Raw genomic sequence first — 17,667 nt, forward strand, 5'->3', positions numbered from 1 at the left:
TTAATGAAGATGATGATCAAAATCTTTTTAAAAAATTTCATTCATATCACCCATTCCAATGAAATATAAATGACTTCAAAAGAAAAACAAGATGATAACAAAAATTCTTTTCGCTTCATATCAATTATCAAATGTTTATGGTTATGTTTGTTTTCTTGAAATCTAACACTTAAAATCAATATTACTTTGATATGATGGTGGCAATTCATTTACATTCTTTTTTTTTTTTGGTTCACCTTAATCAAAGTTTTTTTCTTTTTCTTGTGTGAAAAGTGTTTGTGTACCAGTTATCTTGTTGTTTAACGATAAGAACTTGTTGTCAATGTTTGTGTAGGAGCTAAAAGTTTTTAAGATTTTTGCAAATATAAGATTCAAAAACATATCAAATAATTTTGAAGATTCAATAAAACAAGTTCTTTTTTTGTTGTTGTTCATTTTAATTTATTATTTTGGGATTTTATTTTAAAAAATTTAGTACATTCAATTCCTTGTGCCATCTTTTGTTTTGTATTGAATCTTTTTCTATTTTTTTTCACTTTTTTAAAAACATGATAATAGATGGCATTTAAGTTCGTTTCTTTACTCCCACATAAATGGGTGTGGTTTTCATAAGGAAAAAACTTTTTTCCACATTTAATTTGTCACAGGTTTTATCCGTCGATACAATAATAAAATTTTTGAGTATATTAGCTAGACCTAATTTTGCTTCGGATAATGCAAATCTCATTCCGATACAATTTCTTGGTCCACCACCAAACGGTAGATAAGTATAAGGTATAATGTTATGACGATTTTCAGGTAGAAAACGATCCGGATTAAATGTTTCCGGATCAGGATAATATTGTGGATCATGATGAATAGCATATACCGGTATAATTAAGGCCTGATTTTTTTCTATCGTAAAATTATATTCTGGTATATGATATTCTTCCATTGCTTCTCGTCCTAAAGCCAGAGCAGGTGGATGTTTGCGTAATGTTTCGGAAATGACTGCGTCCAAATATGGTAATTTCATCAAATTATTCAGATCCAAGGAATCACCGATAGTTTTAATCTCATCATAAAGTTTATTCTGTACTTCTGGATGTTTAGCCAATTCATATATGCAAAATGTCAGGGTTGATGCTGTTGTTTCGTAACCAGCTAGAAGAAAAATCATAGACTGTGCTATGATTTCTTCTTCATTTAGAAATTTTGATCCAATAATTTCTTGAAAAATCTTTTTCTCTTGCTGTATTTCTTCTTCATCTATCAAAAGTTAATCAAAATATTAACATCACATTGTTGTTTATTTTTCTTACCTTGATTAACGTGATGTGAATCGAATTTATCATCTTTTTCAAAACTTTTATCTTTACCATGTTCAGCTCTAATCATCAATTCTAGCATATCTTCATGTTGTTTTGATTCATTTTTACGTCTTTGTTGAATAACATGTGATGACATATCCATAAAAAAATCTGTAGTTTTTGAATGATATGGTGGTATTTTGGATCTAGCAAAAAATTGTATCAAGACAGATGGAGTAAATGTGAGCAAAGACATTCGAAATATATTGAAATTGAAAAACGATCTTGCATTTTTTACAAAAATATTCTCCTTATCATTGTGAGCGTTAGTATCCGTTGCAAAGGCACATTTAGCAATAACATCCATCGTAAAATTTCCCATAACATTATGTAGGAGAAATGATTCTTGTCTTTTGGCAAAATTATCCAGCACATGAATCATCGAATCGGCACATTGATCAATCATAGATTCCATTTTTTTCATTTTTGAACTTGTAAACATCGGTGATAATATTGATCGAATGCGTTTCCATGCCTCATCACGTGCATTGACTAGATTTTGTGCAAAAATTTTATGCCTAACTGTTTGTTTAATTCGATTTCGAAACATTGGAAAATCTTGTACCAAAATTCGTTTGATAATGACAGGATCGGCAATGCATAGGATTGGTTTTCGTCCTTGATACATACTGACGGAAAATGTTTAAAAAAATAATCTGAAATTAAGAATGGAATATTTACCCAAAAAATTTTCCATATCTTCGAATATAATTCTGATGTAACAATGCAATAGGTTTATGAGGAAGAAAAAAATTTCCCAAAAATGGTACAATCGGTGGACCATTTATACCTCTACTACTCCAATAACTGTATGTTGTTCGGATGTACCTTTTTTTTCAAAAATGAAATTTTTAAAATATTTAAAAACAACTTTTTAATTCAGCTAATAATTACCAATATAACACTGATATTAAAATAATGAAAAAACCGGTACGACCAATCGAATTGATTAAATCATTAATTATGTCCATTTTGTAATATTTTTTTCAAATTTGTTGTTGTTTACAATTTGATGAGTACAAATCATTTTTGTTATGCATAATGATTTAGTATTTATATTGACAAACAATTGTAATCCACTTTTTTTTTGACAAATCGTCCTTGATTCGTACTCGATTTCAATCATAATTATTTGTTCATTTTTATTAATCAAACAAATTGATAACATATATCATATGATCCTTATCCATATATCACTTAGTGATAATCGGATATTCAAAATTGTTGTTTATAATTAGAAATATAAAGGTACTTTCTTTTGCATAATTTGTACTTGGTATAAAAAATTTTTCAGTACATTTTGTCGTTTTGAAATTTCGCATGTAGATGGCGCAAAAGAATGGAATTTTTTTTTAAATAAAAAACAATGGATTTTCATGTTATGATCCAAAAAAGTCACATTTTTTTGCAGTTGATAAGAACGAATCAAGATAGTTCCTGGGATCACATTTTCATTCCAACAATGGAAAAATTTCAGGAAAAAGTTTCAAACAGCTTGATTAATTATTGTCTTTTTCATAAGCCAGAAAAAAACTTTTTTCCTTTTTTTTTGATGGATGTTTCTCGCCCAACCATTATCAGTAAATTTCAAAAGTTTAAAAAAAAAGAAATTTTTCATTTAATTTTTATATCAGAATTACCGTTAAAGAAGAAAATTGTACCTATTATTCTTTGTCAATGTTCTATGTTGTTATCATTGCTTTAGTTTAATGTCAACCAAAAAATATCAACGATCGACAGTTTGGACAGAAAAAGTTTCAAAAAGGCAACTTGTTGTTTTTGTTTTTTTTGGGCGCTTGGTAACCATTATTCAATGTTGATAAGGAGAGCCGAACGAAATGAAAAAAAATCATTGGAAATATCAAAAAAGATTAAATAAATACAGATATCGGTTGAACTTTTGCTTTTTCAATTCATTTTTATTGTGGAAAAAATATGAAAGATTTTTTTTTTTTTTTTTGGTTGGTTGTAGCATTGATCTCATATTTCATCATCATCATCAGTCAACTTCAATATTGTCATATTATCATAATTTTTATTTGTTTCATCCATACTGAATTGTAACATCAACAAATTCTTTGGTTTTTGATTTCGATAGTAATTCATTTCAATCTTATTAACTTAGTATTTTATTCTAATCAAGTAAATAGTTTTTTTTTTTTGGTTCTTTTGTATTGGATTTTGTGAAAAAATTTTATCAATTCATTCAATTGATTTTTTTAATATATACGTTTGTTTGAAAAGAAATACAACAGCAAAAAAAATTTCAATTTTAAATTTCAAAAGAAAAAAAAAACAACGAAACGAAAATAGACTATACACCATTCATACAATAAATGAACAAATATTCCGGATTCTCAGAATTCCCAGAATATTTGTTTCGAAACGTTTGAGATATGTTTTGTTTTTTACTATTTTTTTTTATTACAACTGCTCGTATTTCAATAAATATTTATTTATTTTTAATGTTTATTTTATTTTATTCTATTTTTATTCATTAATATAGGAATGATACGATGAATGACTTGATGAATGGAAAATAATAATTTCATTGTTTTTTTGGTGACAACAAAAACGAATTCTGGCTATAACCTGCATGAACAGTTTGAAAAAGAAGACTACTAAATTCATAATTATTAACCGTCGAAAATAATAAAATAAAATTTTTATTAAAATTAATTATAATTTCGAATGACATTGATGATAATTATTGCTGATTAAATATGAAATTCTCCTGAATAAAACTGAAAACAAAAACATTGTTGACAATCGATGTTGTTTGGGAAAAAGAAATACAAAGCTGAAAATGATTGAATATCGTGAATGAGAATTATTGTTGTTGTTTTATTTTTTTAAAAGATGAAAAATTTCCTTTCTATTTCAATTAGAAAATTTTGATAACAAAAAATAAAAAAATTTTCTCATTTTTTTTCAAACAAATCGATTAATATTCTTCATGATGTTATGGAAAATTCTTTTTATTTTCAAAGTTATGAATCAACAATAAAACCTGAGGCGGCTTAATTTTTTTCAAAACCTAAAAAAAATTGCCATATAACTTCGCACGCATAACTCGGAAATTAATACATAGGAATCGATCTTCTAAATAGAGGTCGAAAGAAAAACAGTTATTTTCACTGCATTGGAACATGTAATTTGAAAAAAAACATGATGAAATTCCACTATCAGATTCAAATTCCTTCTACCGTTCACGATGACGACGCTGATGGCAATGATGATAACATAGACAGATATTTCAGTTTTCCATCCACATTCCAAACGGAATTCCATCCAAATAACTATTTTCATTATCATTCGATTAATTCTTTAAAGAATAACAAAAGAATAGCCGTTTGCCATAATCATAATCAACATTTTTATCATCATCATCATCATTATTTTAATTCTGATTGGACGAACCAAAAACCATGGACCATAATAATCATTATCATTGCCATTATATTTGTATCCATTATCATTGGATCAACAGAAGCAATACAAAGTAAGTGGCCATATAATATTTTGTTGTTTTTCATATTATTTTTCATTGTATTCCGGATTCTTTTATGAAACATTCTTTGACTAAATGAAAAATGTGAATTTTTTTGTTGTGTATTTGTATTAACGTATAAAATGTATTGAATCGATGAAATAAATTCATTTTTTTTTTTGATTATTCTTTTTAAAAACAAACAAACAAAAATCATCATGATGATAGCCTCAGGAATGTTTCCAATAACCCGTATAATTTTTTTGTGGGTTGTTTTGTTTTTCTGGTTGTATATAATTGCTATGCAAGCAAGAAATGTAATTTCTTTTAGTTCAAGCCAAATACTATAATTTTTTTTCTTCTTCTTGATTTTCAATGACTCTTTCGATTATTGATATGATGGTATAAACAACAAATAGAATAGCCGGAGAGAGATAAAACAAATATCGAATCATTTTTTTTTATTTGGATCACACAATTAATCAATATAAACATAGATAGAAAAAGGAAAAAGTTCTTGACCATAGATATACCATGAAATGAACCGAACAAAAAAAAACTTGAAATTGAAAGAAGTAAAAAAAAGAATCACATTGTTATTATCATCAATGATCGATCTGATGGTACCCAAATCTTAATAAATCTTAAACCGACACCATAATCTTCTTTTAAATGTGTGATCGTTTTATATTATTGCCTAAACATTGATTCTGGCTGAGAATTTGTGTGACACCCAACATTTTATTTTGTTAGTTAATGTGATTAATTAATGTTAGCGATAGAGATAATGAGAGAGAGAGATAAGAGAAAAATTAGGGTCCAATTACAAAGAACGAAAAGAAATAAACGCCTCATCAAAGTAAATTCAACACTATATGAAACAAAAGGAACAAAATTTTTTGATTCCACATGGGCACAATTAATTTTCAACATTCACTTCTATTACTACTTTCGTATTAAAATTTTTTTTTCTCCATGATTCTAATCACTATTGACTGTTGTTGAATGATTGTATTTCATTATCTCATCTTTTCGATGAAAATTTTATCTCCGAACAAAACACCGCCTTTTGTTTGAAACTAGAATTACTAACTTTTCATTTCTTAATTTTTCTATCATTTATATTCGATTTTTGAAGTTAAAAAACATCTTGTTTCAGATTAATTTTTTTTCATTGATATTTTTATGAAAATCATAGATTAGATATACGAATATTAAAATGTCGTAAACTTTTTTTTTGAACAAAAAAATATATCATTTTGCTTGAGCTTTTCATTGTATCATACCCATCATCAAATTGGAAAATATTACATTTTTTTTTAACATAATATTTAAAAACACTCTAAAGAAGTTTTTACTGCTATCATCATTTCATATACAGAAATAAAGTTTCCTATATATGATAAATGAAAATGATAATAATTCTCCATAGTTTTTTCTGGGAAACTATACCGAACAAAATCCCAAGACAAATGAACCCATCTATCAATCAGTTTCATGCGTAGCTGTCATCATCATTGCCATCATCATCATTATAATTTTCAACATCAAGAAAAAAATTATGAATATTTTTTTCCAAAAAAAGGGAAAAGTGAAAAGGAGAGAAAAACTTGGAAACTTGAAATCGAATGCAAGTTAGATATATTGAAAGTTAGAGAAAAAAAATCCTAATTGAATATAAACAACAATGTATATGGATGTTTTTTTTTCGTAAGCCATAAAATTAAACAGCTTTGAATCCAATACCCGAAGATGAGTATGAAGGCAGAAAAAAAATCCGAATCCCAAATTCATTCGGTTGATGAGCTTTGAAACTTTCAATGATGATGGAAACAAACACACACACAGAGAAAGAAAAGAAAAAAGCATAATGACGACGCAAACATAACGATGAATTTGAAATTCAGATTTTTATTTTTATATATTTTTTTTCACCGTTATCCAATACACAAAGTTGTTGTTCATTTTCAACAATAACCAAAGAGAAAAGTAAAGAATTTTTTGTTCAATACAAACTGTTTATGTGAATTTGTTTGTTGTCGATTGTAATAACGGTTTGATATTGGAATTGATTATTCATAATATAAATCATTTTTATTTTTATTTTTGGACGAATTTAAACTAAATAAGAAGTGAATGAATAAAAAATTTTGAATTAATCTTTTCCATTCAAATGATTGAATGATTGATTAATCTGATTCTATTTGATTCTGTGTGTGTTTCATGGAATCAAATATTCGAATGAAAAAAAGTTGAATTGAATTTTTTGAAATTATCACCAGATGTCGTTATCGTCCAGCAAAAAAAAATGTCATTTTCCTTTGTTCAATCCATCAATTTTAATTGGCTATTTTTTTTTGTTACGAATTTTCTTTTCGACTGAAATTATTAATAATTTTCAGTTTAATTTGTTCAACGATCAAGGTGATTATCAAAATCGTATATTCTAGGAATTTTCGGCTACAGACAAAAAAAAAGTAGAATAAAATCAAATTAAATTCCAGATGTATGTCTCTTTGTCTGTATGATTGTCTATAAATTATGATTTATTATCTAAATACAATTTTGTTTTCATTGGAAAATATATTGTCCAAACAGATAAACACAGGGGTTGTTCTTTAAGAAAGTCATTGCCTTTTGTTTTTTTTATTGCGAAATTTCCATTATCTCAGAATCGGTAACTATTGATCAAATAATTTTTTTCTTATTACCTGACATTTTTCTACTGAATTCTAACTGTTTTCTTATTTTTGTTTTGTCTGTCTAGAATGATAATAACAATGAATCGTTATGAAACATTATTTTTATTATTATGATTATCATTAACGTTGTTTGGCATGATAAATTGAAACAAAAAAAAAGGCCAACAATTTTACTATGACCGAATCATAAACTTTCTCTCTCTGTCTCAACCTGATTATCATTTTTATTTTACCGAATAATTTCATATCATATTCTTATACGACGTTAAAGAATTTACCATTTCTCTCAACAAACTTGGTGGTTAATAATGACGATGTTTCGATAACTTTTTGTAATATTTGTTGTATGTGGATACATACATTACCACACCTACACTCGGGCCAAAAAAAATGATAATGATCATTGTTTGTCAATCTTTGTTACAGTATCAGTAAATTTTTTTTTGCTATACGCCTGTATAATGATGATGATAGTTTTTTTGGTTCTATTTTTTTTCTTTGATTGAAAAAAAAAGATTCTAAACAGAATTGTTTCCGTGCAAAACAAAACAAAAAATGATAAAAATTCAAATGAGAATTATTATTTTTGTTGTTGTTTTTCTACACAGAATCACATTAAGTTTTTTTTTCTTTGTCGTTGTTGTTGTTCTTAATATTGCATACATATTAAATGAAAGTAAAAAATGACATTTCGTATTCAAAGAGGTATTAGATTACATTACACACACATTGCAACACGGCTGAATATGAAAACAGTTATTTTTTCTACGAATAAACCAATTTTATTTTTATCAAAAAAAAAACAAAACACATACACAAACACAACTTACAACGGAACTATACACGTGGTTTAGTGAACGATTCTTTTTCGCCTGGCCTTGTATACCAACTTGTCATTTACAATATCCAATTTTATGGAATTTTGTTGCAAAATTTTTAATTTTGTTCATATTTCATTTCAGTAATATAAACTCTTTCATTTTTTTCCACAAAACTTGTATTGCCTAATGCCTTGAATATGTTTTTTATTCAACAAAAACAAAAAAAAAAATTCATTTTACTAATTTTATTTCATCTTTCATTTCTCTTTCGACAAAACATATTGTGAACGAATGGCAAAAAAAAATCTGCATCATTTTTTTCAATTAACTATATGTTTATCTTTATTTCCGAAACAAAATAACATAAAATCTAAGCAAATATTTTTTCATCTAATTTTTGCTCGTTGGATTACCCAACACCTTGTCCAAAAGAAAAAAAAAGAAATCTTATTTTTTTTCAATTGAAAAAATGTCAAATTCACCTACACGATACAAACATGATCATTATTATTATTATTATTATTAGATAGATAGATGAAGATAAATCCGGAAAATCCTCTTCTCTTACTATTCTCGCATACACTCATATCTCAAAAAAAAGAATCATTCCGGCAAACTTTTTTTTTAATTCATTCATTCATTCATTGACATTCTTCATTGATCCCTGATTCGAAAAGTAAGAGACACGTACAAAACATTGTTATTGTTGTTGTTTTTGATAATTGATGTTGATGACGTTATTTGATAATGTTTTTCTGTAATTTCCTTTTATTATTATTATTATTTTGCTATGAAAGAAAAATAAAATATCAAAATTTCCATTGAATCGAACTTAATCTTTTTTTTTTTTTGTTTCGTCAATGATTTTGTTTTGTTTTTTTTCGTTTCGTTTCATTTGCTGTATTAAAAGTATATCCAGTAATATATATTAAATCTGTATGAAAAACAGAATATTCTCGTGATTTTTTTTCACATGCACCATGATAAACATCTTATTCTAAAGAATTATTTGGCATGTGTCATTCTCGTATGGTATTCTAGTTGGTGTTTTCTTTTTTTTTTTTTTTTTGTTCAAATGTGAAACAAATAATTGAAACAATTGATTATTATTATTATTTTTTTCTTCGGTAGTCGAAAATAGTTAAATCAACATTAACAAAAATGTTATTGAAACATTATTCACTTTCATCATTCAATGTCACCACTATTCAATTCAGAACGAATTCAGAAATTTGTCTTTTTTTTCAATAAATAAATATATTCCTTTTTTTTGTTGTTGAGATGAATGGCCGAATTTGGTTTTGCTTAGATTTTTTTCTTCTCTTTCCTCTTTTATTTTCTTTTAGTTTTGCCGGGAATTCAAATTGTCTAATAATTTAATTTCTTCATTTCTTTTAGCTTACTATATTCCTTATTATATTTACATGCTTTACATTCTATCGTTTATAATAATAATAATATGTTTTGGTCGTTTGTCTTCGGTATTTATCTGTAGATTTTTTTTTCTTCTTTGCACTTCTTATTCTCGATACCCGGATTTTTTATTTTCTGAATTTGTTTATAATTTTGTTGATGGTTGGTTGGCTGGTTGTTGTTGAAGTGATTTTTTTTCACAAATGTTTTTCGCTATTTGTATTCTTGAATCGCTCCGAAATTTTGTTTTTGTTCTTGTCTGTTAACGGCATTGAAAGTGGCAAAATTGTTTGCGACATTTTTTTCTTCGTTCTTTGTTCAAACAAACAAATTGCACGAATGTTGTTTGCCATTCGATTATTAATAGTTATCATTTATCAATTTTAACACAAAAAAAACAAAACAGAAACAGAATATAATATATGCAAGCAAAATGGATTGTTGTTGGTGATTTTTTTTTCTCGGATTGCCCATTTTGCATTCAACATTTTTTGTGTTGTTGCCGCATAAATAATTTGAATGATATGAACGACAACAAGAAAATACAACAGTGTTAATGATACGAAATGGCCAGAAAAACAAAAAATCATTTTCATCATCAATGACGAAACCAGATTTGGTTGTTTTTTCTTTTTGATTTAAATGTTTTGTTTCCTTCGATTCAAATATACGAATTTCGGACCGAAGCCATTGATCATGATGTAGCAAGTCTACAACACCTAATTAGCTGTTGAGTGAACGAATGAAACAAAAAAAAATTGTTACAAAAAAAAACAAGAAAAATCATCAAGATTAAACATTTTTTTTCTGTTCTTTATTTTCATTTGCTTGAAATGACAACCGGAATGATGATAATCATCATAATGATGACACTTAAGGGTATTAAAAAAAACAACGACGAGGACGACGACAATGACGTTGACAACAATAATAATGTTGAAATTCTTGATATTTCTTGCTCTTCTGGTCTTATTTGATTTGGGTTTTTGTTGTTATCATTATTATCCAAGTTATCTTCATTGTCTTTTTTTCCAAATGTAATATGAAAATCTTATTCTTTAAATTTTCTATTCATTTTGTTTTGTTTTCATTTTCATTTTCTCACTTTTTTTTCATATTAAGATGATCATAATGATAATGACTATAATAATAGTTGTTTTGGATAATGATGATGATGAACGTCGTCTTCAATTATGAAATGAAGATAAAAACAAAAACAAAAACATAAACATTATTCATATACACCGTACACATTTCACCGGTCGAGCAGAATAACCCGGATGAAAACAACAACAACAACATAAAAAATGTCTGTTGAATGTTATTCTTGTTATTAGAAAAGTTGATGATAATAAACTACATTTCGGACGACGGTGTCCGTTAATTATTATCAAGTGTCTATTCATAAATATATGAATGACATTTCCCGACAATGAATTAAGAAGAGTAAAAAATGCTGCGACAAGCAAAAAAAAAATATTAATCCAACATATAAATTACGGCCAATCTGGCTAAATTTAATTGGCTTTTCTTAGCATTATGTGTTTGAAAAATTGATTCTAATGGATTTTGTTTCTTGTTTTTCAGAGTATCAAAGTTCTACAAAATACAAGAAGAAGTTTTTTCCCTCGGATATTGTTGTTGATTTGACAATCGTTATCGCTGTGTGGTCAGTCAATATGAAAAAGTTTTTTTACTGCCTGACACCATCATCATGATCATGTGACAATCGACAAACTTTAATTTCGAATTAATGTGTTTACAAAAAAAAACTTATTTTTCTTTTCATCATAACAGGTTTATTTCTATTATTATCAACATTGCGGATAATTATTAGGGTGAAAAAAAGAAATCGATTCTGGAAAAAAGAAAGAATTTGATACCACATATAGCATAAAGAGGATAAATGGATTTTTCTGTTTCGGTGTTCATCATTATTGTTAACCCAAGAATCGAGAACCAAGAAAAATTGATATTACATTTCTACAAATAAGATAACCATCCTTATGATGATAATGATGATGATTATAATAGCATATATTCAATTTAACATTAAATTTTTGATCATTATTTAATGGAACGAATAAAAACGATATGAATTTTTTACACATTTTCTTCATAACAATTTACTGTTTTGTTTTTTTTAAGATAACTTTTCAAAACTAACTTCTATCAGTTATGCCATTATTGAATTCATTATCGAACATGAAGACTCAAAAGCAAACATTTATTGTACACATGCCAAACGATATCGATCCAATGATATATTCATTTAGGTTTCTGTTTTTCTTCTTCTCTATCACTATGGTTGATAATGTAAACCATTATCCATCCGAATTTAGAAAATTTGCCAGCCAACAAAAAACAAAATATATCCATAAAAGCATCATAATTTTCATTATATATTTTGTTGTATTATAACAATGTGCACGTAGCAAGATGTTTTCCTATTTCATTGAAATAAAATGAAACAAAACAAAAAATTCTAAGCCCTAAATTCTCAACTTAATAGGTTGAATTTTTCTTTTCTCTTTTTCTGCATAAAAATTGTTACATTTTTTCCTTCTCGCTTCCATATTCCTATTCCAGTTATCCATCTCCTTCTCATTGTAAGATTTGTAGATGGAAAGAAAAATGAAGATTAATTTCACATAAATGGAGTGTTATTATTTATTTTCATTTTACTGATCGTGTTATTTTTTTTCCTTTTATTTCATTTTCTTATTTCTCGAATTTTACTATGTATTTGTATAATTTTCCATTGTTATAGAATTCGGATATAATTTTCTATTTTTTTTTCTTCTTGCACTTACTGAATTCTCATCAGAAATTTAGTCGTTTGGATTGTCTTGTTTGGTATGTGATTAGTCTTGTCTATGTCTTTAATCTCAAAACATACATATACAACTTACAAACAGTAAAATTCAATATAAACAACACACACACACACAATCCAAGTCAAAATAAGAATCAAGTTTATTATATGAAAATTACAACGAGAATAGATAGATAGAAATGAAAATAATTTCATTTTCATTACAGTTTTTTCATTTGTTATGTAACTTCAACGATATAATGTTATTGTTGGTAACTTGATTTTAGTGGACATTTTCACACAAGTCGTTTGTTGGTAATGTGTGTATGTTATACATGTATCAAACTCCTGATACCACAGTGACCATTGGCGTTCGGTTCGAATATAGTTGTGAAAAAAAAGATAGATGGTTATGATAGAAATAAAATCACCAAAAGAGAGAAGAAAAAATCCAATAAGAAATGAAATAAATAGTCGCAGCAACTAAGTGTGTAGATTTGGAATGAAAAAAAATGATCCAAAAAAAAACTTAATAGAGTCATCTTGTTACAGATTTTATACTAAAAAGTGTTTGCAAAAAAAAACAATGAATGAATGAATGGAACAAAATATAGATAGAATAAGGAAAAGTGTTAGAAACTCATTTCATTTTTGGGTAATTTTTATTATTGTTATGAATTAGCCATACGACTGAAAAAATACGGATAAAAATTGTCACTCATGATCGCCGCAAAAAAATAAATGAAACACACTCACAAGATGATGGGTAGTAGATAAATATTCTTGAAGATTCTATCCAAAACAAGAGAGAGTGAGAGAGTGAAAAAAAAGTTAAAGAAGAACAATTGGCCATTCAACCAAAAAGAGAGATGGCCAACTAAAGAAAAAAAACCCAAATTACCCAACACACACACACTCTTCAATGAACATAACGAAAACATCATTTCATTGTCATCAAATGATATGGAACAACACACTTACCGACACATATAACAACAACAAAGAAACCCTACATCTCATCTTTAATGTATCTTTTATCTGTTGTTGTTGTTGTTGTTGTTATTTCAAATGGGGTATTATAACAATAACAACAACAACAAAAATGACATAAACAGTGTAATGAAAATGAAAAAAAAATACATTCAAAACAAACTATTAGGTTGTTTTTCGCTTTAATCCGGTTGTATATTATTATCATTATTAATACTATAACATCATTTTCACTAGATACTAGAAGCCATCCCTGGCAGAAATTTTTCTCTTGAAAAACAGTCACAGAACAGTAAATCGTTAACTCTTAAAACACCATTCTCAGAGTCTTAAAAAACGCACGATTTTTCGAAGTTTAAAACTGTTTTTTAAGAGTTTTCCGAATGAACCGAAATGGGGGTTTTACCGGTCCAAAATTGAAATCCCTTGATTCTTAATTAATTATTCAAGCTAATTGATCGGTTAAGAATATCAATTTTTATTTTTAAATCAAAAAAATCATAATAAAATTGTACAATTCAAAAAATACAGTAATTAACAAAATTGACTTTTCGATTCAACATTGGCTCTCAATATCATCTAAATCCAACGCTCACAAAATGTTAGCTTTTTCTGTAGCCAAATATTTTCAAATATCGTTTCAATCAATCGAGTGAATTGTTCATATTCTTTTTGATTATAGACAATTTCATGCCCATCTTAATGCATTTGTCCCGATTCCTTGACCACTTTTTCCGATTATTGCAAACAATGAGTTGAATCCATTATCAGTCAGAAAAGCTTTCTGTATCATCATTTGGATTGTAATTTGTTTCCGATATAAAATTTGATGATAAGTTTTGAATTTGGCTGAAGATTAAAAATTGTATTAGCAAACGAAGAAAATTCATTCATTCTTAGATTTATACCTGTATTGTTTTTGATTGTTTTGTAAATGATTCGACATGGATTATTGGACAGAATACTGAAACTTGGGCAAAAAGAGATTGAGTATTGTGAACAACATAGCATTTTTACTTACTTAATGGCATAAAAATTAAAGATATCACCCATTCAAAACAGATTGATTAATGGCCATAAAGAACATAAGCGGAAAAGGGACTTATAACAGAACAGCCAATTGTCATGTATTCTCGGACATCAAACAAATAATGATAATTTTCCAAGTCCGACTTTGGCTTAGAAAAATTTTATAAGTTGAAGTCGAACTTGGAGAAATTTTCTATGTCGAAATCGGACTTTGAAAATTTTTTCAGAGTTGAAATTGGACTTGAAAAATTTTCAGTTGGAATTCGGATTCAAGTTTGAAAATTCATCACGATGGATTCGTATTCAAAGAATTATTCAATTTGAATTCCGATTAAAAGAATTTTTTAATTTCAATTTTGATTTTGAAAATTTTTACAAGTTAAATTCTGACTTAGAAAAATTTTCAATATTTGATGCGAGCATGAAAAAACTTTCCACGTGCAATTTTATTTTGTATAATTCATGAAATATGTGACTGTGCATAAAAAGAACTGACTTTGATAATAACTTTTTAAAAATAATTCCTTTTTTTCCTCTGAAGCTCACAACATGACGGCGACCAACCATAACTTTTGATTTCCTATTTTTCTATTCGCTGTAATTCCATTCATGATCAAAACAAAGATGATGATGATGATACAGTTATGGTTCTTTTTTTCTTTTCTTTTTTGATATGAGTTAGTTAGACGAGATTTAAGATTGAATAAAGCATAAGCAATGAAAAGATTTATAATAATTCAAAAAATTTCATTTTTTTTCTAAAATTTATTATAATAGATTATAGAGAATTTAAACAAAAAAAAAAAGTTATAAACCATTCACAATATATGTGATTATAGCTATTTGAATATCCTGTTGTCATGATTGTTTGGGTATTTGATATGACACAAAATATGGTAATTTATCTGAAAATTGTTGACATAAAAACATTGCACTTTGAACAGACAAAAACAACAACAACAAAATTCTTCAATCACAAGATTTTTGTGAAATTTTTCATTTTTATTTTGTCATTTGGATAATATTGAAAGCTAAAACAACAACAACAACAACAACAATAGATAACGAAAATTCCATTTTTATACCGATGAATCAGTATGAAAATAAATCAAATTGCCCATTATGTTAATGATAATAATCTGGACACACGATGGACTTGCACACGGAGACCAAAGAAAAAAACATGAATCTTTTGTAAAAAATGTTCGTTTTTTTCAACAAAATTCTTAAAAATATTAATGTCATTTTCAATGCCATTTTCATGCAAAAAAAAATCATTTTGTTTTTATTATCATCATTTTGATAAAATTGTCCAAACAAAAAAGATTTTTCATATTATTCTATATGATCATTGATGTTTATTACACATTTATTACAGGTGAAAATAATTTTTCACAATCACATAGGTTGACTTTTTTTTTGTTCTGTTTTCAATGAAACGATTGATCATTCGTTGTTGTCATGTTTTGTATGTATAGATTTGATCTTATTTGTTTTCTTATATTGATCGTCGTGAAAAAAAAACAAAAAGAAAGAAAAATTGCGGTCGTATATCAATGTTTTAGAATCGTATCTTTGATTTTTTTTCTTTACTCTTCTTCCGTTGCTCCATACATAAACAATGTCAAGAGAAAAAAGTTAGATAATCAAATTTTTTTTCCTATTTCACAAATAAGACTATGATTTGAATCATTGAGAACAGTGTTGTTTATCGGATTTTGTTTTTCGAAAGGTCATAATACTATCATTTTGTTTATTCAAACTATCGAATGAATGATTTTCATTTCCAATTGTAAATTGATGGCATTTACTATGAAATAGAATCGAATTAAAAGAATATAACTCTAGTTCCAGGACTGATATTTATTGCTTAAAGCGATGTTTCAAACTATAATTTATTTACTGTTTTTTTTGTTTTGTTAATAATGATTTGTTGATAACGATAATCTTTGATCACAAACCGGTATCATATATGGTTCTTTTCGATAATTATTATGATCGAATAGAATTATCCATGAATTCCGCTTCGATATGATCGTTGGTGCGGCAACTAATAAATCAAATCTTAATGTCACAATATGTTTCAAAAGAAAAAAATTATGAATTTTTGGATTTTTTTCCTGTTTTGTTTTTACAAGATTTATTTGATTCAAATTTTGCCAAAGGCCAAATGATTGGTGACAATGATTAAGATGAATGAGAAATGAATTTCATTTTTTTTATATTCCATCGAATAATTTGATTTGAAAAATATTGTTTTTATTATTATAAAATCAATAGTTTCATACTGTGCTTGAATATCTTTGAATTGTTCATGCGTTTCTGTTTCTATCTAATCATTCTACATTCAATGTAATTATTTCTATGAAAAAAATGATAACGAATCAAATTCTTTGATTCGATTCATTGTTTTTCTGTTTGTTTGATGATGATCGATGAAAAACGATTTGAATTCCATGAATTTGATTGTGTGTGTGTATGTGCATTGATGATGATGACTACCAATTTTGATTTTTTTTTCATATGAAAACTGTCCATATTTTTTCTGTTGTTGCTAATGATAGTTGGTGATTAAATTGAACAATTTTTTGTTTGTTGTTCTTGTTCATGTTACCATGGTATCAATCATCGAATTGGAATCAAAAATCAATAATTTTTGTTGTTGTTGTTCCTTGTGAATCTATGTATTGTTTGGAATCTTTTTTTTTTGTTTTGATGATACATTTCTTTTTGATTATAGTCGTAATTTTTTTCGAATCTCATCATCATTATAATTGTTAAATATCAAAATTTGAAAGTAATTTTTTTCAAATAAAAATTATTTCATTGGAAAAATATAAATTGGCTCATTTACTTTCCAATACTTAAAAATCATTAAACACAATCTTTATCTGCAATTATTTTATTTTTATTTTTTTGCTGCACATTATACACTGACTTACTGATGCAACCAAATAAGTGTTTCACTGTATACATAGATGTTAATTTGTTTATTTCGATTTCAGATTCTTTTTGAATTCAGGAAAAATGAATGACTGACTGAATGAATAAATGAAGA

At 26.7% G+C, this 17,667-nt stretch overlaps 2 protein-coding genes and 1 long non-coding RNA gene across 3 annotated transcripts in view; 2 read left to right on the plus strand and 1 right to left on the minus strand.

Annotated features, from left to right (window-relative positions):
* Positions 1-549: 549 nt before the first annotated feature.
* On the minus strand, positions 550-2,401 carry LOC113797398 (cytochrome P450 3A24-like). The gene is made up of 4 exons (XM_027347764.2): positions 2,244-2,401; positions 2,031-2,177; positions 1,302-1,978; positions 550-1,248 (listed from the first exon to the last, which is right to left on the minus strand). Exons 1-4 carry the CDS (start codon positions 2,318-2,320, stop codon positions 566-568), a joined length of 1,584 nt encoding a protein of 527 aa, XP_027203565.2. The 5' UTR covers positions 2,321-2,401; the 3' UTR covers positions 550-565.
* A 1,922-nt stretch (positions 2,402-4,323) lies between these two features.
* LOC113797397 (uncharacterized) overlaps positions 4,324-17,667 on the plus strand; it is a 62,479-nt gene continuing 49,135 nt past the window's right edge. The window contains exon 1 of the mRNA XM_027347763.2: positions 4,324-4,851. Within this exon, the coding sequence (XP_027203564.2) occupies positions 4,518-4,851 (334 nt within the window). The 5' untranslated portion in view covers positions 4,324-4,517. The remainder of the gene's footprint in view (positions 4,852-17,667) is intronic.
* Positions 7,159-9,063, plus strand: LOC142646214 (uncharacterized). The gene is made up of 3 exons (XR_012847188.1): positions 7,159-7,345; positions 7,438-7,516; positions 7,607-9,063. It is a non-coding gene; the product is annotated as an uncharacterized LOC142646214 (long non-coding RNA).

This window comes from Dermatophagoides pteronyssinus, unplaced genomic scaffold (assembly GCF_027571235.1).
Source record: "Dermatophagoides pteronyssinus isolate colony J.1.1.1.1 unplaced genomic scaffold, Derpt_VIB-CSIC_2022.12 sq0002, whole genome shotgun sequence".
NCBI lineage: Eukaryota > Metazoa > Arthropoda > Arachnida > Sarcoptiformes > Pyroglyphidae > Dermatophagoides > Dermatophagoides pteronyssinus.

What these genes read in the sequence shown, in the direction of transcription:
- LOC113797398 (XM_027347764.2), bottom strand. Translation starts at nt 2,320, where the DNA reads ATGGACATAATTAATGATTTAATCAATTCGATTGGTCGTACCGGTTTT. An exon ending in AGATATGGAAAATTTTTTGG is followed by an intron (nt 1,979 to 2,030) that starts GTAAATATTCCA and finishes ATTTTCCGTCAG; the next exon opens with TATGTATCAAGGACGAAAAC. An exon ending in TTCACATCACGTTAATCAAG is followed by an intron (nt 1,249 to 1,301) that starts GTAAGAAAAATA and finishes AACTTTTGATAG; the next exon opens with ATGAAGAAGAAATACAGCAA.